The sequence below is a fragment of the Taudactylus pleione genome, unplaced genomic scaffold (assembly GCF_031769625.1).
Source record: "Taudactylus pleione unplaced genomic scaffold, aTauple2 ptg000225l, whole genome shotgun sequence".
Classification (NCBI taxonomy): domain Eukaryota; kingdom Metazoa; phylum Chordata; class Amphibia; order Anura; family Myobatrachidae; genus Taudactylus; species Taudactylus pleione.
Genome location: NW_028284627.1, coordinates 2,984,613 through 3,011,889, shown reverse-complemented (window position 1 = coordinate 3,011,889; position 27,277 = coordinate 2,984,613). Strand labels below are relative to the sequence as shown.

The following is a 27,277-nucleotide window of genomic DNA, read 5'->3' as shown; positions in this document are numbered from 1 at the left end:
AGTGTTCACCATCCTGGTCAGTTCGGGAATATCCAGTGTCTGTGATGGGGGACCGATTGAGGAAACGGGAGCTGATGGCAGTGCTGATGGAGTGGAGAAAGGAGGAGTGCAATGCCAATCAGGGGAGTGTCTGACCAATCTTAGTACTGTTATTGTTAAGAGAGCTGTCATTCCGGATACTCAGGGAAGGTGTGGAGGTTTATCGCCTGAAGATTCCTGTATTTGTGAGCTCTGTGGGTCCCTAGTTGACGAGAACTGTATCCAATGGTGCCAACCTAAATATAATCCGTACTGGGGTGGGTATCCCCTAGAGGATTATCATAGCATGGTAGGCAAAGTGTTAAACCAAACTGATTGCTGGGTGTGTTCACATGTGCCACAGGGACAGCATAATGTAGGATTGGTGCCATTTCCGCTGAATATCACGGAAATTTTAGAATTACAAAAAGGGAAAGCCTTGGATGGAAAATTTCTCTCATCCAAACCACCTCATTTCAAACTCTATCAATTCCAAGTAGATAGATCACTTTTGTGTTTAAACATAACCAACCCCAATAAACCCGGAGGTTGGGAAGTGACGGGGAATAATCAGACGATGACCTTCTCACAAACAGCTGATAATGAGTCCATAAACTATGATCTGTTACGCTCAATTAAATCAAGTGGGAAACATTTTAGGTACAGGTATGCATTGAGTTCAACCAAAGAAATTATTGGTAAGGTACCAGATGGTTATTGTGCTAAAATAATACAACCAGAAACTTGCATATACCAGATGGAAGAACCTGAGATAGGATTGTTTGCAAGGGAAATGTGTTTAATGATAATGATGCATACCATTCCTTATGTTCTCCCCGATAATGTATATTTTATATGTGGAAGAAAAGCGGATAAATGGCTCTCCCCAAGTTCCGAAGGTTTGTGTTACTTGGGAAGAGTAGTCCCAGAAGTTATGACCCTCACACATGTTGAAATGTTGGGAATACATAAAAACACACCGTCACCATATCTTCACACACAATATGAACACAGAGGCAAGAGAAATATGATACCTGGTGATATGCATAAAGCCGCTCAGTTAATCAGTGAGACAACTGGCTTCCAAGTTTTATTCGCCCTGGATCCCACCAGGATTGCTAGGGGTACATTAAATTTTAGATATATCCAGGAACTTGCTAAATTAATAGATAATATCACCGAGATGTACGATGACACATTCAGGTACACAGGGAGAGAATTGCAAGCGTACAAGAAAGAACTAGTGCAACACAGGCTAGTGTTGAATTATTTAACTGCTGTACTGGAGGGTATTGCGTAACATTAGCCACCCAATTTGGAGTAAAATGTTGCACTTATGTCACCAATAATACCAGCGACCCTAAGGAGGTGATAGACCAGAAGATGGATGAGATTCTGCAGCTAAAGTGGGAATTTCGTAAGAACCATAACACATCAGTGGCTGAAGCAGGGGAAAAGATAGAAGGATGGGTGTCATGGCTGAACCCAGCAAAATGGTTCTCAGGTCTAGGGGAATGGGTCCAGGAAGTGATCGCCAGCATAGGCAAATTCTTGATCCTTATACTGATTGTCATCATAGTAATTGGCATATGCGTCTGGTGTGTTCCTATTGTGTTGAAGTGTGGAAAATGTAAAAACAGAGTGAAACGAAAGAATGAAACTATGATGGTGGTCAGAAATGATAATATGTATACCGAGGTAGATACAGAACTGCATTACAACCCTGAGCTAGGAAGTACCATCATTTAAATGTATAATATTTAGACATGCATAGAATATATTATTGAAATGTTATTTATAGAACACCTCAGACAATGTAAAGTCTCAAATTCCCCTTCAAGACTGCTGTTATAAGACTAGTGCATTCCCACACCTGTCACATGATCTTCCAAGATCCGCGGTGTGCGTATAATAGTAGTTTTATGTCTCCACCCAGAGACACATTATTGATGGATTAAGAACCATCTTGTGCCATCCCAGAATAACACAAAATAATATGTAAATGTAAGCATAAATTAAATTTAAATAGCAGATTGTGATAGCATGTTGTTCGCTATCAAAGGGTGGACTGTCAAAACTGGATTGTTAGCTGAGACAAGATCAGTTTAAAATTGAAGCGTACGGGACGTCATCTTGCAAATGGCAGCTAGACTCCATTTTAGAAACAAGAATCTGCAAGACGCCATTTTATGACCAGAGTCATTTCAAGTTACAACTCAGGAGCTAAGAACAGATGGCAATGTTAATCTACCAAGGGCAACTGGAAAACAAGCTTTCTGAGTAAAAGTAAATAGAAATAGACAATGGGTATTTTTACATACAAATTGGGAATCCCTGGATGCAGATAAAGTAAAGTTGTGGCAATTGTAATATAATCCAGGGATTGATATACACAATTGGATTTGTCTGAATCCTAGACAGGATGGCCCCAAACTTCACAGCTTGAGGTGATAATACATTTTGCATTTCACACAAGTCTAGGAGAACAAAATAGGTTTTTCCCTTTGAACACAGGACAAGTGGGGGCCTGCTGACTGAAGGCATGTAGAACTATCTAGCCCAGCATGTGACACAGCTAAAATGTTCACTCAGTGAGAGTTAACTGCACCCTTCTTCATACACATATTAATACATCTTTATATGAAACCCTGAATACCCACACATTTCATATTCACTCATAAGGTTCAATAAGCATCAAAATGTATGATTTAAGTTGGTTTAGTTAGTTTAAATGCTGAGAAATAAAGGTATTTGATAACGAAGGTATTATACATGATAAGCAAGTTGTGTTTGGTTTTGTTCTGATGCGTACGCTTTTTACAGCATTCCGGTGTTATCGGTGGAGAGATCGCATCATGCAAACTCAAGTTTTGGATCGCAGAACTTACAAGCAACAAAATGTTTAAATGTTAGAATGTTACAGAGGGCGTTACTAGAAAGATTCCCCTGCTGTTAGAGGCAGGGAGAGTCTATTTGAACCAGCCTGTTAAATGTGCTGTAACATATGCTTCTCCTCTGGGAACCAATGACATCAGCAAGAAACTTCCCCATTGTCCTGTTTTAGTCTGGGGGGGATAAATATGTGTGCCCGGATACTGTTTTTTTAGTCCATGCTGAATGCTGTATGAACTGAGGGTCTCTTACTGATGCCTATCTCCGTGTCCGGAGGCGCAGCGTATGTATACTGTACTTGAGTCTGTATTATTTCCTTTTACGCCTAAATTGTGTACGTATCAATTGCGTGTAACTGACTTACCTGAATAATACTTGTGCTTTCGAACCAAAGATTCCACTCCTGTCTTTATTTGCGGTCAGACTGCGTACGCAAATTGGCGTTATTCTTAGAGGTTTATAGGAAGGATTTAGAAGGTATAGGCAGGGGTATATAGAGGTTCTGATCCAGTTTCGTTACTACGCTATATTACTGATCCCTCTATACCCTATATTACAATTTTGACTCCTCTATGGCCCACACATTACTGACTCCTCTATACCTGCTACTAAATTACTGACCCCTCTATACCCTACACTACTGACCCCTCTAAACCCTACACTACATTACTGACCCCTCTATACCCTACACTACATCACTGACCCCTCTATACCCTACACTACATCACTGACCCCTCTTTACCATACACTACATTACTGACCTCTCTATACCCTACATCACTGACCCCTCTATACCCAACACTACATCACTGACCTCTCTATACCCTACATTAATCACAGACCCCTCTATACTACACACTACATTACTGACCCCTCTATACCTTATACCACATTACTGACCCATCTATACCCTACACTACATCACTGACCCCTCTATACTCTACACTATATTACTGACCCCTCTATACCCTACACTACATCACTGACCCCTCTATACCCTACACTACATTACTGACCCCTCTGTACCGTACACTACATCACTGACCCCTCTATACCCTACACTACATCACTGACCCCACTATACCCTATACCGTATTACTGACCCCTCTATACCATACACTACATCACTGACCCCTCTATACCCTACACTACATTACTGACCCCTCTATACCCTACACTACATCACTGACCGCTCTATACCCTACATTAATCACAGACCTCTCTATACTATACACTATATTACTGACCCCTCTATACCCTACACTACATTACTGACCCCTCTATACCCTACAATACATCACTGACCGCTCTATACCCTACATTAATCACAGACCTTTCTATGCTATACACTATATTACTGACCCCTCTATACCTTACATTACATTACTGACCCCTCTATACCATACATTACATTACTGACCCCTCTATACCCTACACTACATCACTGACCGCTCTATACCCTACATTAATCACAGACCTCTCTATACTATACACTATATTACTGACCGCTCTATACCCAACATTACATTACTGACCCCTCTATACCATACACTACATTACTGACACCTCTCTATACCCTACACTATATTACTGACCCCTCTGTACCCTACACTACATTATTGACCCCTCTATACCCTACACTACATCACTAACCCCTCTATACCCTACACTACATCACTGACCCCTCAATACTCTACACTACATTACTGACCCCTCTATACCCTACACTACATCACTGACCCCTCTATACCCTATACTACATCACTGACCCCTCTATACTATACACTACATCACTGAACCCTCTATACCATACACTACATTACTGACACCTCTATACCCTACACTACATCACTGACCTCTCTATACCCTACACTATATTACTGACCCCTCTGTACCCTACACTACATTATTGACCCCTCTATACCCTACACTACATCACTAACCCCTCTACACCCTACACTACATCACTGACCCATCTATACCGTACACTACATCACTGACACCTCTATGCCGTACACTACATTACTGACCCCTCTATACCCTACACTACATTACTGACCCCTCTACACCCTACACTACATTAATGACCCCTCTACACCCTACATTACATTACTAACCCCTCTATACCCTACACTACATCACTGACCCCTCTATACCCTACACTACAATTCTGACTCCTCTATACCCTACACTACATCACTGACCCCTCTATACCCTACACTACATCACTGACCCCTCTATACCGTACACTACATTACTGACCCCTCTATACCGTACATTATATCACGAACCCCTCTATACCCCCTACATTACATCACTGACCCCTCTATACCCTACACTACATAACTGACCCCTCTATACCCTACACTACATCACTGACCCCACTATACCCTACACTACAATTCTGACTCCTCTATACCCTACACTACATTACTGACCACTCTATACCATACATTATATCACTGACCCCTCTATATCGTACACTACATTACTGACCCCTCTATACCCTACACTACATCACTGACCCATCTATACCCTACACTACTGACCCCTCTATACCCTACACTACAATTCTGACCCCTCTATACCCTACACAACATTACTGACTCCTCTATACCCGCTACTAAATTACTGACCCCTCTATACCCTACACTACATCACTGACCCCTCTATACCCTACACTACATCACTGACCTCTCTATACCCTACACTACATTACTGACCCCTCTATACCCTACACTACATTACTGACCCCTCTATACCCTACACTACACTACTGACCCCTCTATACCCTACATTATATCACTGACCCCTCTATACCCTAACTACATTACTGACCTCTCTATACCCTACACTACATCACTGACCCCTCTAAACCCTAAACTACAATTCTGACCCTTCTATACCCTACACTACATCACTGACCCCTCTATACCCTACACTACATCACTGACCCATCTATACCCTACACTACTGACCCCTCTATACCCTAAACTACAATTCTGACCCCTCTATATCCTACACAACATTACTGACTCCTCTATACCCGCTACTAAATTACTGACCCCTCTATACCCTACACTACATCACTGACCCCTCTACACCATACACTACATTACTGACCCCTCTATACCCTACACTACATCACTGACCCCTCTAAACCCTACACTACATTACTGACCCCTCTACACCATACACTACATTACTGACCCCTCTATACCCTACACTATATCACTGACCCCTCTATACCCTACACTACATTACTGACCCCTCTGTACCCTACACTACATCACTGACCCCTCTATACCCTACACTACATCACTGACCCCTCTAAACTCTACACTACATCACTGACCCATCTATACCCTACACTACATTACTGACCCCTCTATACCATACACTACATTACTGACCCCTCTATACCCTACACTACATTACTGACCCCTCTATACCCTACACTACATCACTGACCTCTCTATTCCGTACACTACATCACTGACCCCTCTATACCGCACACAACATTACTGATCCCTCTATACCCTACACTACATTACTGACCCCTCTATACCCTACATTACATATCTCTATGTATATCCGTACACTACATCACTGACCCCTCTATACCGCACACTACATTACTGATCCCTCTATACCCTACACTACATTACTGACCTCTCTGTACCCTACACTACATCACTGACCTCTCTATACCCTACACTACATTACTGACCCCTCTATACGCTACACTACATTACTGACCCCTCTATACCCTACACTACATTACTGACCTCTCTATACCCTACACTACATCACTGACCTCTCTATACCGTACACTACATCCCTGACCCCTCTATACCATACACTACATTACCGATCCCTCTATACCCTACACTACATTACTGACCTCTCTATACCGTACACTACATCACTGACCCCTCTATACCATACACTACATTACTGACCTCTCTATATCTGCCCCTACATTACTGACCCATCTATACCCTACACTACATCACTGATCCTTCTATACCCTACACTACATCACTGACCTCTCTATACCCTACATTATATCACTGACCCCTCTATACCCTACACTACATCACTGACCCCTCTATACCTAGTGATTATCAGCAGCAGAATATTAGCACCATGTCCAGCTTTATTTTATGACCAATGTCTTAGTGCTGGAACCAATGTTAATGTTAAGGGGCCTATTTATTAAGCTTTGTTTCATAAAATCATGTAGAAAATGCAGTTTCTGCATACTTTTGTGGATTGTTGCTATGGGGTCTATTCCGCAAGCAATTTTTTTTTTAAATCATGTAAAACAAATATTTCTGCCTGATTTAAGTAAAATATTGCTTCTGAATATATGCAATAGGTTCCTGCTGTATTACCTTTCTCCTGGCTAATTTCTGCAGGTGCAGTGGAAAGGAGCTGCTGCCAGATGTAGGATATAATGCAATAATGGATACATTGCATGCTGTAATTAGATGTTTTTCTTCTAATGGAAGAATTTCCAAATTCTGCTATTACTGTCCATTTTTTAAGGATATCCATGCTTGAGCACAGGTGACTTATACCCCTTTTCCACCTAAATTCCGGGTCTGACCCGGAGTTGGAACAAAGTTCCTATCCGGATCAGACCCGGAATTTTGCCGGTGCCAGATATTCCCGAGTCAGCGCCGCTCACACCGCAGTCGGGTCTGCATAGACCCGGCTTTTGCGGAGTGAAAGTGGTCGCTTGGAGTTGACGTCATCTCCAAGCGCCACTGAAGCCGGACCAATCGGCCGGCTAGCAGCGCACTCCAGGTCGTGACCCGGAGTGGCTGTTCTCACAGCGGGGTTTCACTGGCTACGCCCGTGTTAAACCCTGCTAGTTACCTGGGTTGGATTGCCGGGTCACTCGACCCGGCGATCCAACTCTCTCCCCTTTTACACCAGGGAGCTGCCCGGGTTAACCCTTCAAAAACCTGGGTTTTAGCTCCGGTGTAAAAGGGGTGTAACTTAGTACCTCAGTCAATTTGATTTAACCATCTGGACTCAAACATTAATATCCTTAAAACCTGGGAGTAAATTTACTAAAGTTCGATTATAGATTCATTTTTTGGAATCTCTGAAATCTCCTGAGATCGAATTGAACTTGAACAGCAAAATCCCTTAGCATATCTCAAATTTACTAAGAATGGATTTTGCTTTCGATTTTCAACTCGAATTCGATCTTGTTTCAGTTTAAGAAGGGATTTGCTGTTGGATTTTGCATGCTCATGTCCAAATCGAACAGCAAATCCCACTCCAAAATGAACTTCAAAGCCCCAAATAAATAGAACTGCTTCATGCTTTCATTTTCAGCCTTTGTTTGTTTTGACACGGATACATGCATACATCAGTGAGATATATGGGGATTTGCAGTTTGAGTTTGAGTTAGTTTTCATTCGATTTACAAATCGAATGTTAGTAAATGAAGGGATCCTATTGTCCTCTATGTGAAAACATCGATGTTTTTCAGTAATTCGATTTCATTTCAAATTCCTTTTTCTGTTCGATTTGACATTCGATTTGGCCTTTAGTAAATCCCTTCATAAAAAAATCAAACCAAAATCGAACAGAAATCAAAATCGAACAGAAATCAAAATCGAACCATAGTAAATATAGCCCCTGGGCTGTAATGGGAACCTCTGGGATGTGAGGTTTACTTGCTCATATTGCACAGAAGCGGAGGGAACGTGTTGCTGTCTGTCTCCAGGTTGTGAGATTTGCACATTTTCCCTTTTATGAGAACAGCTGCAGGTGGATAAATAAATAATTATATTGGATAGTCAGTTTTGGCTGGATATTTTTTTCTATATATTTTTATACAAAATCTATCCAATATCTTCAATATCAACATGGTACCCTTATTATTACTAGTAGTGAAGGACATGTCAGTTTAACACTTTTTTTTTTTAAATAAATGTAATAAAACTGTATGTTGTCCCTACAGAATACCTATACCATATGGTCCTCTTAGATCGCTGGCCCATTTAAATTGATGTTCCAATTTTATGTTAATTTTCAAGTACTGCATTTTAAAAACGTATTTGTTACACAAAATAGGTCTCAAAATATATACCAAGTTCTGGAAAGCCTTTGTACAGTATATCAGAGGAAGCTACTTTAGCTGTGAATTCAATTGTTTTTCGCGCCTTAACTCCCGTCTACCCTGGGTTTTTGTGGATTTCTGCTTGCCACCGCAGGAGGGTGTGACCAGAAATCTGTGCGCACGTGGCACTTGTGCATGATCGTAGAAACGATTGAATTGCTCTGTAGAGCGCCTATTAGTAATGCGCGTGCAAAAAATAACTGAATAATCAATTATGCGTTCCCGGCCTCACAAATCATTGATGATGATTTGTATAGGACAGCAGATCTCTGCAAAGCCGGACCGTGGGGAAAACAGTATAAACAAGGTCATACGAGGTAGACAAAAAAAATGCAGACATAAAAATGATATGTATGTATATGTTGCACTAACACTTTATTACCATTAATTGCTAGGGGTGTGGTCTATACAATTACATTGTGCGGATTTAATCTTTGTCAAAAATAAAGCAGAATCAATTGTATATGGTCAGATGATTCGCCTATGAAAATGAGACTAGTGAGGCAGAGCCTCACCCAGTCACAAACAATATCACGTTCCATGTTATCCTAATAAGTTAAAATAAAATTAAAGGCAGCCTTTTCAGTTTAGTCACAAATGTGCAATCAAACATAATTATTACAGAAAACTTTGCCTTATATTAAAACATTCATTATACATAAAAAAAAATACCAAAACAAACTGCTTTGGTTCTGTAATGTTCAATATTACTAAGCAAGAGGTCAAAGTGTTCTGTCAATTACAAACAGTCGAGACATCTATTTTACGGGATGAAGTAATATCCATGCGAAGCCTATCAGTATACTAGGATCTTGTCCCTCATGAATATAAGTCAGGCCTCATGAATATAAGTCAGGCATCATCTTGGTAATGTTACTGGTTCCTGATATGCATATATTTTCAACCACAAAATGGCTTCCTCTGTGATGTGAATGTGACAGGTCCACTGTAAGTCAGTAGTCGGATCTCCAGGAATGTGAATGTCCTCCATTCCTTGAACTTCACAAATCAGAAAATGACTCTTCCGAGCTCAAACATTACCTGTTAGACATCAAAGAAAACATTTACATATTACTGTTCCTGACAGATGCATTTTTCAAACCCATAAATTTACAAGGTAGTAGCGACCTGTTTACTAAACCCTGCATGACATCCATTTTGTTTTTATTAATATTTAGAGACTAGAGCGCCTCCTACTGTACCTACTGTTACTTTTACTGAACACAGGTCCATTTGATTTTCACTGAAATCCTGTCACTCTACTTTCCAATAGGAAATAACAATTTTTAACATGTTGGGCATAAGAAGGCGTGATTGATACAATAATCTTTCTGCATCAGCATGAAAGCGCCTCATCTCATTGTGCTGTGCTGCTAGGGAACCATGCTCCATCCACTATATATTTTCGTTCGATTTTTCTAAAACATCCTTAATAGGACTCTTATAAGGAGAATAGTATTAATGCGAAATGGACTGTGCTCAGCCGCCAAAGGGTACAACCCAGTGTTTATTCAGAAGCTTAACATACAACTCATTTGCGGAATTGTTTAGCAGATTTTTGCTTAAACACTTGGCTGGCACTAAAGCATGAGATGTGACCGGAGCCAGGAGTACGTTACCTGACCACGTTGCATCTTATGCATTAGTGCTGTCCTGCTGCGTAATGGATTTCCTCCTTCTGCTCAGCCCCCCTGGGAGTGATGTGGTGTGTGACCCCCGCCATCACTCCTGAAATCACGCCCCAGAATGCTGAGACTCATGTCTCCCCTGCCCCATGCTCCGATGAGCTCTGCAATAAGGCGTGTGTGTTGCCCCATAAAAATATATATTTTTGGCTGGGATGGGGGAGGACTAAACTGGGGTCCCATTGACACTGGGGTTGAGGGTGGGGACTCTGCCACAGGGATCTATTACCTCTAGAGGTGTGGGGGTTGATAATGCCGGGGATCTTTTGTCACTGGGAGGGCTATTTCTGATGGGGGGATGGGAAGTGATATTACAATGGGGGCCTATGGACACAGGGGGTTGGGGGGTGCAAAAAACACCCCAGGTATATTTTTTTAAAATACAATATTAAAATTACTTTTTAACCTTTATTAAATAAAAAAAAAAACAACTATTTCTGAGCGGTTTTGGTGAAAAAAAATTGTCAGTTAAGTGGTTAAAGGGTGCTGCTGTGTAGTCATAACATTGGATTTCGATGCCTAACTTTCCTAAATTCCCACACCCTGACCGGGAAGAATACTCAACTAATATACAGTACACTGTGTGTCTGTCCGTAACTTGACTGTATCCCAGATCTTAGAGCTGCAGGGTGTTGCTTAGAGTGGCTTGGTTAGCCCTTTAAATACACTGAGCAGTTAGATTGTGGCAACATACCTCAATTGTAATCAGTATGACAATCATCCATTCCAGCCGCAGAGCATGTTTCTCATTCAAATGATTCCGCATCAAGTCTGTCAGTTCTGTACAGTGTTGCAGTTTTTCATTAATCACCTAAATAATAATAATATTAATAATAATAAATGTCTCCCATGTTTGTGTGTGTTTCCTCTGGGTGTTAGTGTACAAAAACATGCTAGTAGGTTAAATGGTATCTGACTAGGAGCCTGATCAGATGTGGACAGTATTGCACAACTGCAAGGAAGCGGTTGTGCAATACTGTGCAGCAAATATTAAAGTGCTGCAGGAGGCGTCTATAGGAAGAAAATGCTTCCTGATAGCAATAGCGATCCGAGTGCTGCATCCGTAGACGCTGCCTGGGATCACCTTTGCGACTATCGGTCGTGATGGTGGCAGCACCAGCCAGTCTGAGCAAGCTTCAGTTTACTCTTGCTGGCAGCTTGCGAGGCCAGGAAATCTGGGTCCATCGACTCCTGGAAAACGGTGGCGACTCACCCCATTTCTAGGAACGCAGGCCAGGCATGCAACCACTCCGCCTCCCAAACTTATGCTGCGGCTTGGGGGATCTGTGAGCGAAATTGTAGACCACGTTCTATCCTGCGCATGCGCAGTTTTCCGATAATAGTAAACTGCATTAATACTACCATCCGAACCTGAATCAGGCCCTAAATGAAGTGTAATTATGTGTGTGTGTGTGTGTAATTTAGACTGTAAGCTCCAATGGGGTAATGACTAATGTGTATGATAGAATATTCTCTGAACAGTGCTGGGTAATATGACCGGCACTATACAAGTAAACAATAATAATATTTAGTTAATATACTGAACAAAGCACAGACTATTATTGCACCTTGACCCTGCGGTTTATGCTGAGAAACTGGCAAGTTTTATCATAGAGGTGCTCTAAATTTTCTCTATCCCAGTAGAAATCAGGAGTGAGGAGAAGGTCCGAGCTTAAGTTGATACGATGTCTGAAAGAAGAGCAAACAGTAGTGGCATTAATAATACATACACTCATTGCTTAGCTGCTCAACATTCACAGATATAAGAAAATATTACCATACCACTGACTGTGTATTAGTATGAGTACATTATCAGCCATCTCAGGCTGGCTGCACTGTCCTTTAATAGGATTACTGGACAGGAAGTCTACTGTGCGTAGTTAAATATCATCCTCCACCTTCTACAAGGTGGTAGAAACTGGGCCGTTCCAAGCATCAAATATATTTACCTCAGAGCAAACAGCTCTCCAATTTTCTGCATGACGTCATCATGGGACAGTTTCAGTTTTCTTCTGGTTTTCAGCATCTGTAATATAAATACAACTATTTGTTAGAGGCTGGCATTAAAGTGGGCAAATTGCCTTAATTACATTCAAAATAATGAATTATTTCTAACACTTTTTCTGTACTGTGGTTTTTAATTACATTTTATGTATTTGATGCTATTACTTTCTCCAGATTTTATGGATTTTATGACTAATGGTGAGTTGGACGCAAATTGACCATAACTGCTCCCATGTGTTATTGCTCAGTGTGCACGGGAATAAATACCTATATTCGCCCATAAGTAGAGATGTATGCATCTTGCGGTGCAGCTGCCCAGGGCCATAGACAGCAAGGCTGGGCTCCGGTGATGAGGGTGGCGTGGCCAAGTCATGAGGGCTTGGCTACATCCGCCCACCTCTGCATAGCCCACAATTAAGTCAACACCCTCACTGAACTATATAGGAACACCCAGTCACAAATGGAGACACAAATGAAATTTGTATGATGCTGCTCTGCCCGCAAAATGTTCAAAACATGCTCAACATAAAAACACACAAGATGGGCTCTGCAAACAGACGCACGTCCAACTCATGATCAGGCCCTTGGTATAACTGTCTATATAAGTCCACCGAGCCTCTCCAAGGGGAAATTCAGTCAGCCATGGGACTTACTGTGTGGCAGCAGGTCCCTGGTTTAACGCCCGAAGCCATTCAATAAGCCGTCTGTTTTCAAACATTGTAACCTATAGATTCCGGATTAAGGGAGTCATTCAGACCCGTTCGCGAGCAAAGGATGCTTGCAAGCGGGTCGATGTTGCCCCACTGCGCATGACGGAGGGAGCTCCGTCGTGCACATGCGCGAGACCCGGATAGCGACGGGCTCTCCGTCACTCCGGGTCTCGCACCAAAGGGGGCGTGCTGTCGATGTTGATTGACAGCACGCCCCCTTTGGTGGGCATGCCGGGGGCATGGCTGCCATACGGAGGCGTTCCCATGGGAACGCCTACCGTCTGAAGCCAGCCCCACTGACATCAGTAATGATGTCAGTGGGAGTGATTTTGGCTCTGATAGAGCCAAAATCACTCCTGGGCTTGCGGCAGCGAGACCCTACCGCAGGGTCTTGTCGCAAGCCCGATGGTCGCGATGGTCAAGACCATCGCGACCATCTTTTTGGCCGCTCGCATATGCTGTGGGTGGTCACCCACAACTATGCGAGCGGCCATGAGGCCGCTCCATTTTTAGGTAAGAGGGCACTGATTCAGAGCGAGCGCTCTGGTCAGAGCGTTCAGCTCTGAATCAGGCCCTAAGTGCCTGGAGCTATGGTTTAAATGCATGCGGGCAGCCATGGTAAGCCCGGAAACCCAACTCAGGAGGGTGTGAAATCTGAATAGCCATGGGCACCCAAGAGTCCTGAAGGACATCCTGTACTCTAGTCACTCAAGGTGTCTGCTAGACAGACTTTGAGCTATTGCTGTGATATAATACGTTGTAATGCATACATGCAGTGAATAACAGTGAAGACAGAAAAGCCACAGAAATGACTTAACGCATCAGTAATCCTGTCCTCACCTGTTATAATCCGGATGTATAGCATCATTGAGATGTGAACAGAGTTGTGAGCAATTAGACCATGGACATGGAGAACCATATTGCACGTATCTGACCAGATTTCAATGATCCAATATAAGTGGAAGTTAACGAAAACAGCGCACAAATTACTTTATAATTTAAAGGGTGGGCCAATGAATTCACACACGTGCCGATGGGGGTCATCTGGTTACCTGACTTTCCACCTTGTTGGATCAAGTCCAATTTAATAAAATGTCGCTTTATCAGTTGATTGCCTGGGATTAAGTCACACAATGTACGATGGTTGATCAGTTACCACTTAAATTGACCACAATGATCAACCAAAACTTTACCGTGTCTCAGACAAGTGGAACCAGTGTGCAACCACTGGAGGTTTCATGGACCAGGCAGATGGAGATCGGTACATCCCAGGTAAGAGACAGGATTTAATAATCACATAGCAAACTCCCTTCAATACTATATTTTATTTTTCAGGTGTAGCTCTCTCTTGCCATATCAACCAATCCGAGTTTAGGTATCATTTATCTAGTACAATCTAGAAAATGAGAGATAAAATCTGACTGGTTGATATGGGAATACCTGCACCTTTCCTTTATAGAAGGTAAGTAAAATCTCCCCGTTAGTAACAATTACTTCCCCTATGTACAGTCCACAGAGAACTGTACATATTTTCTCTTTCTTCACTTTCACATCCTCCTGACCCCAGGCCAAGATTCCTGTGTGACTGGATCATACAGACCACCAAGAACCTCTGCAATCTGCCTGGACCGATATGTAATAGAGTGCACCTATCCTTGTGTACCAATGCCTATTTCCATATAGAATGTAAGTTTGCGGGCAGGGCCCTCTTACCTTTATGTCTGTCTGTTATTACCATATCTTGTTTTATTACTGTTAATTCCCAATTGTAAAGCGCAATGGAATATATTGGCACTATATAAGTAACTGATAATAAATAAATGATAAATAAACAAACAGCATGTTTACAAATATACCTAATAATCTGTGGGTGGTTGAAGGACTGACCTCTGGAATTGATTGGATAGACTCAACAAAGGTATCAAGAGTAGACTCCCACATTGCCAGCTTCACTGGAACAAACATCAACAGAAAGAGAACAATGTTACGTAAGTACTACAGGTTGAGTCTCCCATATCCAAATATTCCGAGATACGGAATATTCCGAAATACGGAATAATTTTGGCATGACTGAGATAATGAAACCTTTTATTTTTGATGGTTCAATGTGCACAAACTTTGTCTAAGGCACAAATTATTAAAAATACTGTATAAAATTACCATCAGGCTGTGTGTATAAGGTGTATATGATACATAAATTAATTTCATTTCTGTACACAAACTTTGCTTGAGCCACAGAATTATTGAAAATATTGTATAAAATTACCAGCAGGCTGTGTGTATAAGGTGTATATAACACATTTATACATTCTGTGTGTATATTGGAGTCCCATTCCCAAGATATTTCATTATGAAATGCAAATATTCCAAAATACGGAATATTCCGTTATCCAAAATACCCCTGGTCCCAAGCAATTTGGATGGGAGACTCAACCTGTATATTAAAACTTAAATTTTATGTGCTCAATCTAAGCAAATGTATTAAGGACCTCATTCAGAGTCGGTCGAAGCGGCCGCACGCCACCGATATTCGCTAAACTGCGCATATGTAAAGTTCGCAATGCGCGTGCGCAAACTAGCCGCTACGATCAGAAATTTCTCTCTCCTTGAACACAGCCAGGTCGGTAGTTTGAGTGACAGATTGAGGCGTTTGTGGGTGGTAACAGGGGAAGGTGCTTGAAAACGGGGGAGTGGAGATCCGAACGCAGGCGTGCCTAATTATGCGAACGGCGTTTTATGGGAGTGCATAAATAACAAAGTAGTGTCATGGCACACGTGACATGGGAGGTTTTTACACTGACATGATCGTAGAGCTTAAGAGAGGGTATGGTCAACCTTAAGCTCTACGACCAGTTCCGATGGTTCCCGATGGTCTCGATGAATCCTTATATGCCCGTAGATGACGTGTAATGCGTACGAGAAGGGGGCGTATTTTTTGTCTTCCGGCCGCTTCCTCCCCTTGGTCGGCCAGCTGCCGATCCGATCTTAGGGACGCAACATGTGAGTGCATCATTTGCATATCCGGCCCCTTTTCCGGTACGACCGCAACGACCAACTCTGAATGAGGTCCTAAATGTGTCCAGAGGCCAAATTCGCGATATGTACCAGATGGCGTTATTATGTCTGTGTTTTAAAGTAAAAAACTAAAGCTGTATACAAATTTGATTGTTTCATACATGTTCTCCTTACTACGGTAAATAAATTGCTTTATCTTCTTGGCCTTATAATGTGTTTTCACTACAACCTTTATATTACTTGGCTGAAGTTTACGTACATCTGTGGCCTGATGGTATAAAGGTCCCAGCATGCTCTGACAACCACAAGCTATCTACCTCTGCTGCAGATACTAAGAGAGTGGAATTAGAACTATCAAACCTTCTAAAGAGGGCAAGTGGAGCCAGTGCCGCAACAGGGCGACAGTGCGCAATGTGCCAGCCACGTCCCTTGAACGCATGACATCATGGTGTTGTGCTGAGGGGGAGGGACCGGTAGCTAGCACCGGGAAGTACAGCACTGCCCGGAGTGTCTTCAGTGCTGCATGCCTGGAGCATCCAAAGGACACTCCTGCCAGCAATGCAGTATGCGACACTCGCTGCAGGGAGCCAGATTCAGGGGCGGCGGGGCAGAGATGGTGCTGCCCACAGGGCTCTGCGCACAGTGCAATGGCACCGCTTGCACACCACCAGTTACGGCCTGTCATTTTATAGAATGTTTTAGATAAATGATACCTATATACTGATTGGTTGCTATGGGCATTACCTCCACCTGTCCTCTTTAGAAGATTTAATAAACATCCTCCTCTGCCTGGCAGTGCATGATGGTTCCATTAGAGCTGGCTTGCCTTTAAACCTACAATTTAATCAAATAATACTTACCAGAGAGGCAGAGTGCATTGGAGAAGGCAAATTTCTCTAAAATGTGCTCGTCTGCTTCCAGCTGTGAATTCAGCACAATTTCACCTCTCAGAAGCCTTGAGTGTCCACTGCAGAAACAGATGCAGCTGTTGAGATCTATAACACTAACAACAGGTCCTACAGGATTTCTCAAAATATCAATATTCAAATAAAAAAAAGTCCAATCCTATTGAATTTATGTTTATCATTGTGGCTGAAGAATTTTGAATCGGAAATATTAAATATATTACATGAATATTAGTAATTAACCTATTGTTGTCTTTAATAACTTCTCTAAAGTTGTAAGGTTCTATAAAATCTAAAACATGGACATTTAAAAATGAGCTGTAAAGCCCTGTTATAAGAGATGCACCTAGTGTAGGATCAGGGGGGAAACCTGCATACGGTGCTGTGCTCTTCATTCCAGCAGGATCAATCAGGATCTAATAATATCTGCTATCTCTAAATGACTTCTCCATCCTTGCTATTCAAACACAGTCAAGAGTAGTTCTTTGACAAGCCCTCTCCTCCCATTCTGCTATCTGCTCCATGCATTCCACAGATCCATTGTTTGTCTCTTTGCTTCTAGTCCAAGAAATCTTCAAACTCTCTCAGCTGATCTCTTACTGTAATGATTATTCTGGCCCAGCTAACTGGTAGTATACACAGCTTCCAACTGTCCCTGCCTGGCAGAAGTGGCAGAAATCTCAAATTTCCCCCCACAAAGGACCATCACACTCCTTCTGTGACTCGCACTGATCAGGGCCGGCTCTAGGGGTGTTCGACCTGAGCACCCATAGAGGGCGCACCCTTCCCCAGCATCCCGATCCCGCGGGTGGTCAAATTGGGGGGTTGGGGACCCATACCGCCGCACTGGTGTCGGGACCCCGGAGTCTGAATGGATGCTGCGCGCATGCGCGCGGCATCTATTGAGTGCCGTGAGAGGGCTGGGGGAAGCCCAGCTAGTGAGGCTCCCCCAAGCCTGACGTTATTTGGAGGCGTGCCATGCAGGCATGCCCCTCAGGTAACGTCACGTAAGGAGTCTTAGCCTATGGTAATTAGGCCACGCCACCAATTTCAGTCGCGCGCGATAAAGAGCGCAGAGCACTCAGCCGGCACAGGGCGCTATTAGCCCTGGAGCCCGCCCTAACACTGATTGTGTACACAATATTCTCTCATATCTCATCCTCCCAGATTCAGGCTACTCAGAGCTTATCCACTAACATGATAAGCTGGGTTGGCCTATAACCTCCATTTGCACATGATTGAGGTCATAAGTGTGAGTGGGCAATTGTTCAACCTGCTGTCTAAAAGGCCAGATTGTGGCAATTTGTCCATTTGCACGTTTTGCAAAACCGATTACAGATAAGTGTTCTTTCAGCGACTGTGTTGAATGACAAGTCTGTACCGTGAGCTGCCAGGTTTACGTTAGTCCCCTTTCTCTGATTTTGCAAGAGACAGTAGATACATGATTCAACCCATTTGCAGGGTAATTCTTATAAAACCACAGCTTACTCTCTAAAGCTATAGTTCATCTCCTCGTTCTCCCAATGAACCAGTGCCACCTCGTAGGGCTGGATTTCATGGCGCTCCAGAATTCGCAAGACATGTTTCATCTGAAATACCGAAATAACCACGTTAACACTACAGGAATAATAATATTATCTAATATTTTACAAATTAAATATGATATTTGTAGTGATCTGCACTCAATGATTTCTTTCCCAGTTGCACCAAGGTTAATGGCGCCGTAGAAGATAGCACAGGTGCTTACTAGGCAACAATAGGCATCATCGTGCTTACTAGGCATCATTTAAAATGAAACGAGATGAGAATAAGTTCCAAAAATGAAGAGAAACTATCAAACCCGATGGTTTGCGTACAACAATGATTATGAGAGATCTGCACACGTGCAGGATCAGTACTGAGCATGTGCAGGTTTCCTTTTGATTTACATGCTGTGGCTGATTGGAGGTGTGGGTGTGACCGGGACTGTTTCCCAAAAACTTAAGCGTGTCACCTTCGTCTTGTGGGACTGCCAAGGCCAGGGTCTTCCGACGCAGATTTCCTGACCCCCGGCAGAGGAGTTCCGGTGGCCAGTCTGAGTAATCTTAGGCTTACACATATAGGCGATGGCTGTGACCATCGCGACCGATGGTTCCGATGGTGTTCCGATGCTGCATCTTCGGGCGCAGCACTAGGATCTGCATTGCTGGTGGGGGTCTTTTGTCCACACACGCCTCCTGCGGCATTAGCATATGTTACCATGGCTGCTGTGTCCAAAGCTAACAGCGTCCATCTTTGAATTAGGCCCATAGCAAATAAAATTTTTGTTTTTAAACCATATTTATGAAGATGACAAAGTATTTCCTCATACTGATGCTGCTTTATGTACCTTACATTATCCTCAATTTTGTGATTTAGTGATACAGAAAACACTAATCAGCTTCAAGAAATGAGAAAACAACCCTGAATCTAAAATGCAACTAAGAGAATATATAAAAATGCCCCCCAATAACATTGACATATGTATTTGTAAAGGTTTCCAGACCTTACAGCAAATATATGTTAGTTAAAGTGGCGGCAATTTTTTTTTCATTTAATAAAGATATTATATACTGTATACACTGTAAATAAAATGGTGGCAGATTTTTTTTCCTTACGCACGGCAGACTTCCTGCCAGTAAATCTACTGCATAACATTGTAGTTAGATTTTCTTCTCCAGGAAATGACTGAGGGCCTGATTCATTATGGATCGCTATTGCGATTGCAGCTGCGATTACTGCGAAAATATGGTAATGACTGCAATCGCAAAGCTATTATAGAGACGCCCAAAGCCAGCATAGAGAAGCCCACTACCGCTTTCGCACATCCGTAATACTTTGCAATCCTGCATATACATCAGGAACATCGAGTAACATCGGCTTCTCACGCACAATTACAACAGATCTGACCTTACTCAGAAATTGCTAACCTCGTCGCACGCAGTGAGTACTCAAGCTGCGTACGCCATCGCAGTGGCTAAATGATGCACGCCCATGCAACGGTGTTCAAACGGACAGACGCGCCTGCGTTTTTCCAACCACTACCCCATCACCACGCCCAAACGCTGGCGTCCCGTCTCTCTGTCTGCGATGGCTTTGTATCTGCGTAGGTGAATGCAGAGCGTTGGCAATGCTAACTCACGCACTGCGATGCATACACATGCACAATACGCAATAATCGGCTGTCTGCATATGCTATCGCAATAGCGATCCTTGCTGAATCAGGCCCTGAGAACAGGAGAATATGTATGGAAACCATTACATATATATTTGTGAAATCCAAAAGTTGTCTTTTTATATTGGATCAACTTGTATTTTAGGGGCTGCTTAAATAAAGAAAATGTCTGTGTCTACTTACAGTTATTTCTTCTACGTTCCAAAACACAACTGCCCCTTCCCTGAAACAAGCAGAGGTGTATGCATAGCATTATATACAGGATTCATTATTTCATTATTAAGAAGTCTGTATGACATGATATTAAAGTTAGTGAGGAAAGATGGCTTATATACTGTCGACCTCCCAGGTAATATTGACCTCTCATTGGCTGTAAGTCCAGCGGTTTGACTGTCTGAAGTGTCCTAAGGATGCTCCAGACGGCACTGCTGCATAGATTCTGGCTGCATGGTGCCATTCTAGGCACCCTGCTGGCCAGATGAGGCTAGGAGAAAAAAGCTCAAAGGCCACACCAAATGATTCCGAGGGCCTTATACGACCCCCGGGCAGGAGGTTCCCCATCCCTGACCTAACACAACCCTGACACCTCAGTAAAATTAGCCAAGCGTGCTAATGCCATTATGGTGACATATATTAATTTCTTTCTTTACCTGAAGAAGAATATCGTTCCAGAATCACTCTCTTTGGCAACCTTTTCCACTTCCACTAATAATACATTGGGCGCATCTGTAAGAAGTAAACAATAATAAATGAATACCAGAAGCATTTACAGTATTCCATAGGCGTGTCATTATAGTAAAACATTCTTTGAAAAGCATGTTTTATAAATGGCAGCTTTGTACGAAAGTCTTAAAACAACATAGGAATAAATGCTGAAGCATATGTTAATCTCTGTGGACACTCTTTTAAATATTAACCACCATGAAGTTTTGTGTTCTGTACAACTGAGGTTAGGGGGATAGGACGTTTTTACAAAGCAGTTGCATGTGAGATGCACTCAAATAAAGACTGTGGGCCTGATTCAGAGCCGGCCACTATTTGCGGCCGCTCGCTGGCTAAAAGGGGCCGGCTATTTAAATCATGTGCTCGCACTGAGTCGCGTAAAGCCGACCACTAAGTAATAGCGAGCGGCCGCACTATGTGCGTGCACCTGTATAAAGACGCCCCTTTGCCACTCGCAACACATGTCATCTCCGGCAGTTGTAGGATTAATCGGGAACATCGAGAACCATCGGAGCTGCTCGCAGCGCTTGTGGTAGCCTTTTACCACCACAACATTGCGAGCAGTTCAGGCTAAATTACAACCCAGTCACGTGTGTAATGACGCTACTTTGCTAATTATGCACATCCATTAAACGCCGTTCTGACAGTCGGCACACCTGCGTTCGCACATCCAAACCCCCGTTTACAAGCACCTTCCCCAGTTACCACCCACAAACGGCACTACCTGCCACTCAAAATAGCGGCCCGACTGCACTTTCCCATCGCAATGACGGGTTCGCGCATGCGCAATGCGACTCATACACATGCGCAGATTGAGAAAAATCGCTCAATGCGAGCGAGCGCAGCATAGCGTCCGGGTCTGAATCAGGCCCTGTATCTGACCAATAAATTGAGACATTTTTCAATAGAGGTCTTTTCAATATATAATTATAGGAAGGTGGTCATACCCTTCAGTATCACAGGCTCTGATTTACATCTTTGCTTTAGCTTTTTAGCAGTTGAGAAAGCGAAATGACCCTACCTCGAGGTAAACTTGGCGATTCACAGTACCCATGTGACGCAAGGTCATGGCACAGAGTGCCCAGGTGAAATTCGTCAGCTGTGGCGAAGGCAATGCACTGCATCAGGTCCTGCATGTTTAAAGCAACAGAGGAGAGTGTAAGACCAAAATACAAATAGACGGATCTCTGATTGGTGGAAGCATTACAAAGGGTATATTAAATGCAAAGGGCATGATCAGAACCAATAGCGGTGGCCAACGTCAGTGCATTTACAGTAAAAAAAATAGTTGAGGCCTTTTGTCCTTCAGTCTAGCGATCACTACCATGATTACTTCTTTTCATGTCCCTCTTACAATTAAATGCTTTTATCAGGCATATCTTTACATGAAAATAAGACAGGTGAGACAGTAAGGACCATCGGGGGCAGGACTATGGGAGACAATGGAGGCGCCTGCAGCCGGGCTCCAGCTCTAAAGGGGCACCTCCTCCATTGTCCACAACATATTCACCCCACTTAGGGCTATAACTATGTACCCGGAGTGTACCGTCACGGCCGCCCAATACATGGCACCCCTTCCCGGCACCTGAGAAGCCACCATACACTAGTGGAGAGCTCCATGTCAGACTATCAGCTGCTGCCTTCATCTATCTATAGCCTGTCTGCATACAAATTACTACATTACAGTGTCAGCAGCTGTGACGGGGGGCACCAAATTATAACTCGTCTCAGGGCGTCTGGGATGAACTATTATAACTTGTTAATCCCATATTGGAAGAGCTTAACATACAACACTACATACATATAAAAGTCAATGAAAAATATGAGCAAGTGCAAAACAATTTAGGGAAGGGAATGGAATGATGAAACATGAAAACATGGAGGCTCTGCTTCCGATGGGAAATGGTTTTGTCACTGATGGTGAGTTGGCAATGTTCACTCACAATTGATGGTTTTCTTGCTATGTCTTTGGGCCGCCTGATTCCTGAGATGCACGCAATGTCAATGTCGGGCGTAGTGGAGCAATTTTTTGGTACTGCTCTTGCACCAAAGCCGCACTGTGCAGGCACAGCGAATGGTTAGTTGCGGCAGTCACAGGATTTATGCACAAAGTGAGTGACGGGTAGTCAGCGTTTAGGTGAAGTTATGGGGGGGGGGGTAGAAAAACACAAATAAGTTGGGACCGATTTCTGTGCGTGCCCTAGTGAGCTTCTGTAACTTCTACGCAGCTGGAGAGGCCCCGGCGTCTTCGGTGAGATGCTCATTCTGAGAGAGCAAAGGCATGCACTGAGGTTTGATGTGCGAGCGATGTTTTAGCTTTTGTACATAAACGGCGGATGTGAAAAGCCGGAGGTGGGCGTCTCTGTGCACAAGACATCAGCTGAGTCATTAGCATATTTTCAAGTCAGCTGCGTACAAGATGGCAGCAGTGACGGGCATTGCATGCATCTCTTAATCAGGCCCTTTGTCTTTCTTCTGATTGTCTCCAACAGAGCTGCAGCACTAAAGCTGGGTACAGACTAGGCGATAAATTGGAGGATTTTAGACAAATTGGAACAATAAATATAACACATCCTCTAGTGTGTACACACTATTGCATGCTCCCATGCACTGGCATCACAGGGGGGGGTATGGGCCGCACCCGGGTGTCACCAGCCGAGGGGTGACACCAAAGTGCTGGCTCCCCCTCATTGACAAGAGCCGGGTGCTGCATTACGTGCAGCACTCGGCTCCTAGAACTGTAAGGGAGCAGGCACTTCACACAGGCTAGTCGCCAGGGGCAGCCTGCACCTCCAGCTCCCCCGGTGTGACAAAAAACAGGGGTTCGGGCCGTGAGGCCACCCCCCCTTACCTACCAGTACAAACTCCCCGCACCGGGTGAACACAGAGGTAGGGACGCCACTGCTCCCAAGCGCCGTTCATCGCATCTTCTGATCTGCCTGCATTGCATTCAGGTCTGATGGTATTGTTAAACGATTTTGAGCAAATTGTGAAGTGTATATGCTCAACCAGAAGATGGCTGTATAGTGTTTACAGGAGCAACGATTAATCGTATGCGATCCACCTATACGATATATTGTGCCATCGTTTGGAGGATTGCATAGTTTGTTCTGGGGATGAAGGGAATTTGGAAACGACCATCGCGTCGTTTGCACATCATCTAGTGTGTACCCAGCTTAAGAACAATTAGCTGCAAAGACTAGATATGGCTATCGAATTGTGTTGGTGTTGTCGCCATTGCAACATGCTTTGCAATGGCATGTAACCAAAGCAAAACAATTATTCAATGGTTTAACCCAGGGGTGTTCAACATGCGGCCCTCAAGCTGTTGTGGATCTACACATTCCAGCATGCCTTGTCACAGGTTAGCATTCCCTAATTGCAAAACTGTGACAGGGCATGCTGGGATGTATAGTTCCACAACAGTGGAGGGCTGCATGTTGAGCACCCCTTGTTTAACCATTGATGGTTAGCTAGAAGCAGGTGTAGACTATAGACACCTGAATTTTATGCATGCACAAAGGAGATCGGCTACAGACACTACCTCTGGTGTATGCAGAAGAATGGAAGCCAGCAGCCATCGAATGAACCATTGGAAAGGAGCATGCCATGGTGGCAACCATCCCAATCTCAGCATCGGTTGGAAAAGGCATTGCCATAGAATCAGGAGCATTGATGGATGCCAACCATCAGTTACCCATGACCAGGGCTATTTTTCAGCAGGAACAAGCAGAAACTCAGTTCCTGAACCTCTCATTAACTATGACGTAATGTCCTGGGCCAACAAAGGCTTCTTTTCCAATTACTATATATAAGTATATACTATATATATATATATATATATATATATATATATATATATATATATATATATAAATTGTTCTTCTATAGCTCCGCCCACAGTTCCTGAACCTATTTTTCCAGAAAAACAGCCCTGCCCATAACCATCCCTATTGAGGATGGGGCACGTTTGCCTGTCTTGCTGACACTATAGCATCTAGGCCCTGTTGGGATTTGCACTTCACAACCCTTCTGAGGATAGTGCTAATTAGGTATATACAACCTTCTTGTAAGTGGTTAGATTTGAGAAAACTTGACATCAGTAACTGGCTAGTCAGTTGAATTATAAAGTAAAATATGTGTGTGCGTGTAGTACAGGAATTTATTATAAAGCAGTTGACAACGAACGTGTCACATCACCAAGGAATGAGGCATTTTGTGCCTCAGCTGTGTCACTAGCTCCTAGTTAATTGATAATGTAGGCTCAGTATTGGTTCAGAAGGTGACTTGGCTCCATCTGTGTTCAGGTAACTGGAGCTCTTGAGAGAGGCATCAGCATGGGAACCCCACAAGTCCTGAGCGTACATGGATAAGAATGAATTGTGTATTACCTCAGTATCGGACACAGGAGGCTTATTAGATCTGGATGGCTGTTTGGTCCTGGATGACTTCAGAAGTCTTTTGCTGATTTGTGCCGGAATGGTCGGTTTTAATGTAGTTGTTGAATAGAATCTACTTAAAGACATTGGTGCGACATGAAGGGGTCTCCAGTTCTTTGAGCACAATAGATCATTCTTATTTAATTCAAAAACACCCAAGATCTTATTGTTTAAATGTTTTGCACTGACTGTGCTGAATGTATTTACCAGAAGAATAACACTGGTCCTTTTACTTGCAGGTCCTGTAAAAAGTCTATACTTTATATCGGCTTTATTCAGTTGCTTGGTTGTACAGCTTGTCCGGAACCTTTGTGTTACAAGGTGCAGCGTTTTCCTCAGTAGTCCATTCATGATATGTTTGACAGCTGAAGAGATAACACATTACAATTATAGTATTAAAATAGCCACACCTCAAACTTTAAATGTAGTTTTGGTAGGAATTTAGTAACTGAATATAGTAATTGCTAATGTCCAAAGAGACCTCTGATGGCCTAAACCAGAGATGGACGCTGCTCCCACAGCAGCGGTTGTGCGTAATTATGCAAATGCCACAGAAAGCGTCTTGTGTAAAAAGACACCTCTTGCTGACATTCTGTGATCCTCTGCTATGGCCGAGGACGCAGCATGGAATCACTTGCGTGAGTAACCCTCAGATGCAGAGGTCAGTAAATCCGCGTCGGTAGATGTAGACCCTGGCCTCGGCACGCCTACAAAACGGGGCTGACACGCTCCTAGTTGTGTGAAATGCTCCCCATCCTGGGAGTTGCCAAGGCCACTGTCTGCGTCTTCCAAGGCGATCTTGAGTAGCCTGAAGGTTACTCAGATGGCTGATGTACACACAAGTGATCCGATGCTGCATCCCCAGATGCAGCACTGTATCACTGATAAGGGTACCCTCATTTTTACCATGGACATTGGTCATGTGATGTCAACTTCAAATGGACAAAACAAAAGATGCTGTTTGACCAGGGAGGGGCCCATTTTTTTCTGCATACAGTGGCACGTTTTTTTTTCTTCAATCTTGCAGAGTTTTAACTGAAGGTCCTGGTCCTACCCGGGTTTCCAGTTTGCTGTTAATGGTCCTTGTGCCTAATGTGCTCCCATATAAATACCACTGATAAATTATATCAGTCATGCGGGGAAATAATACCAAATAATACCAGCAACCTATCAGCGTTACAGTGCTTGGAGAAACCGGGGCTCGAACCCCCGACCTTGATACTATAACACCATACAAATCACCTACCTGCATGAGAAGCGGCGCCGCCCACACTGCCTGTCAGACCCAGACCACGCCCCCGGATCTTCCATGGAGCTACGTCTGCCGCTCTGTACACAGACCTGATTTTGCACAATCTGTAGTGTTATTGTTAGTAGCAACAGATTCGCCGTCATTAAGACCCGATTCTTCTATGCTATTATAAAATAAAGTGCTGGTCTCGACTTCGTGTTTATTTCCGAGTCCATGTGGCCTAGAGCTCAGTATTTCATAATATTTAAGCACTGTGGATTTTTTTGACTGGTGCGAATGTGCTGGTGTGAATGGGTTTA

The 27,277-nt window shown here is 43.3% G+C and overlaps 1 protein-coding gene across 3 annotated transcripts; it reads right to left on the bottom strand.

Annotated features, from left to right (window-relative positions):
- Positions 1-9,402: 9,402 nt before the first annotated feature.
- Positions 9,403-27,057, bottom strand: RMND1 (required for meiotic nuclear division 1 homolog). Of its 3 annotated transcripts, none has more exons than XM_088478978.1 (12): positions 26,973-27,051; positions 25,679-26,091; positions 22,309-22,417; positions 21,215-21,290; positions 20,748-20,787; positions 18,860-18,960; positions 17,327-17,433; positions 15,339-15,403; positions 12,687-12,763; positions 12,306-12,426; positions 11,432-11,548; positions 9,403-10,093 (listed from the first exon to the last, which is right to left on the bottom strand). In XM_088478978.1, exons 2-12 carry the CDS (start codon positions 26,075-26,077, stop codon positions 10,061-10,063), a joined length of 1,245 nt encoding a protein of 414 aa, XP_088335104.1. In that variant the 5' UTR covers positions 26,078-26,091; positions 26,973-27,051; the 3' UTR covers positions 9,403-10,060. The 3 variants fall into 3 exon arrangements, with proteins under 3 accessions (XP_088335104.1, XP_088335105.1, XP_088335106.1); XM_088478979.1 differs by having other exon boundaries at positions 25,934-26,091; XM_088478980.1 differs by lacking the exon at positions 25,679-26,091 and having other exon boundaries at positions 26,973-27,057.
- Positions 27,058-27,277: the final 220 nt, after the last annotated feature.

Bases quoted from the DNA above. Each gene is read 5' to 3' on its own strand.
- RMND1 (XM_088478978.1), bottom strand. From the start codon at position 26,077: ATGAATGGACTACTGAGGAAAACGCTGCACCTTGTAACACAAAGGTTC. The intron at 17,434-18,859 runs GTAAGCTGTGGT...CTGTTTCTGCAG, and splicing joins ATGAACTATAGCTTTAGAGA to TGGACACTCAAGGCTTCTGA. The intron at 12,764-15,338 runs GTCAGTCCTTCA...TTTATATTACAG, and splicing joins CTATCCAATCAATTCCAGAG to ATGCTGAAAACCAGAAGAAA.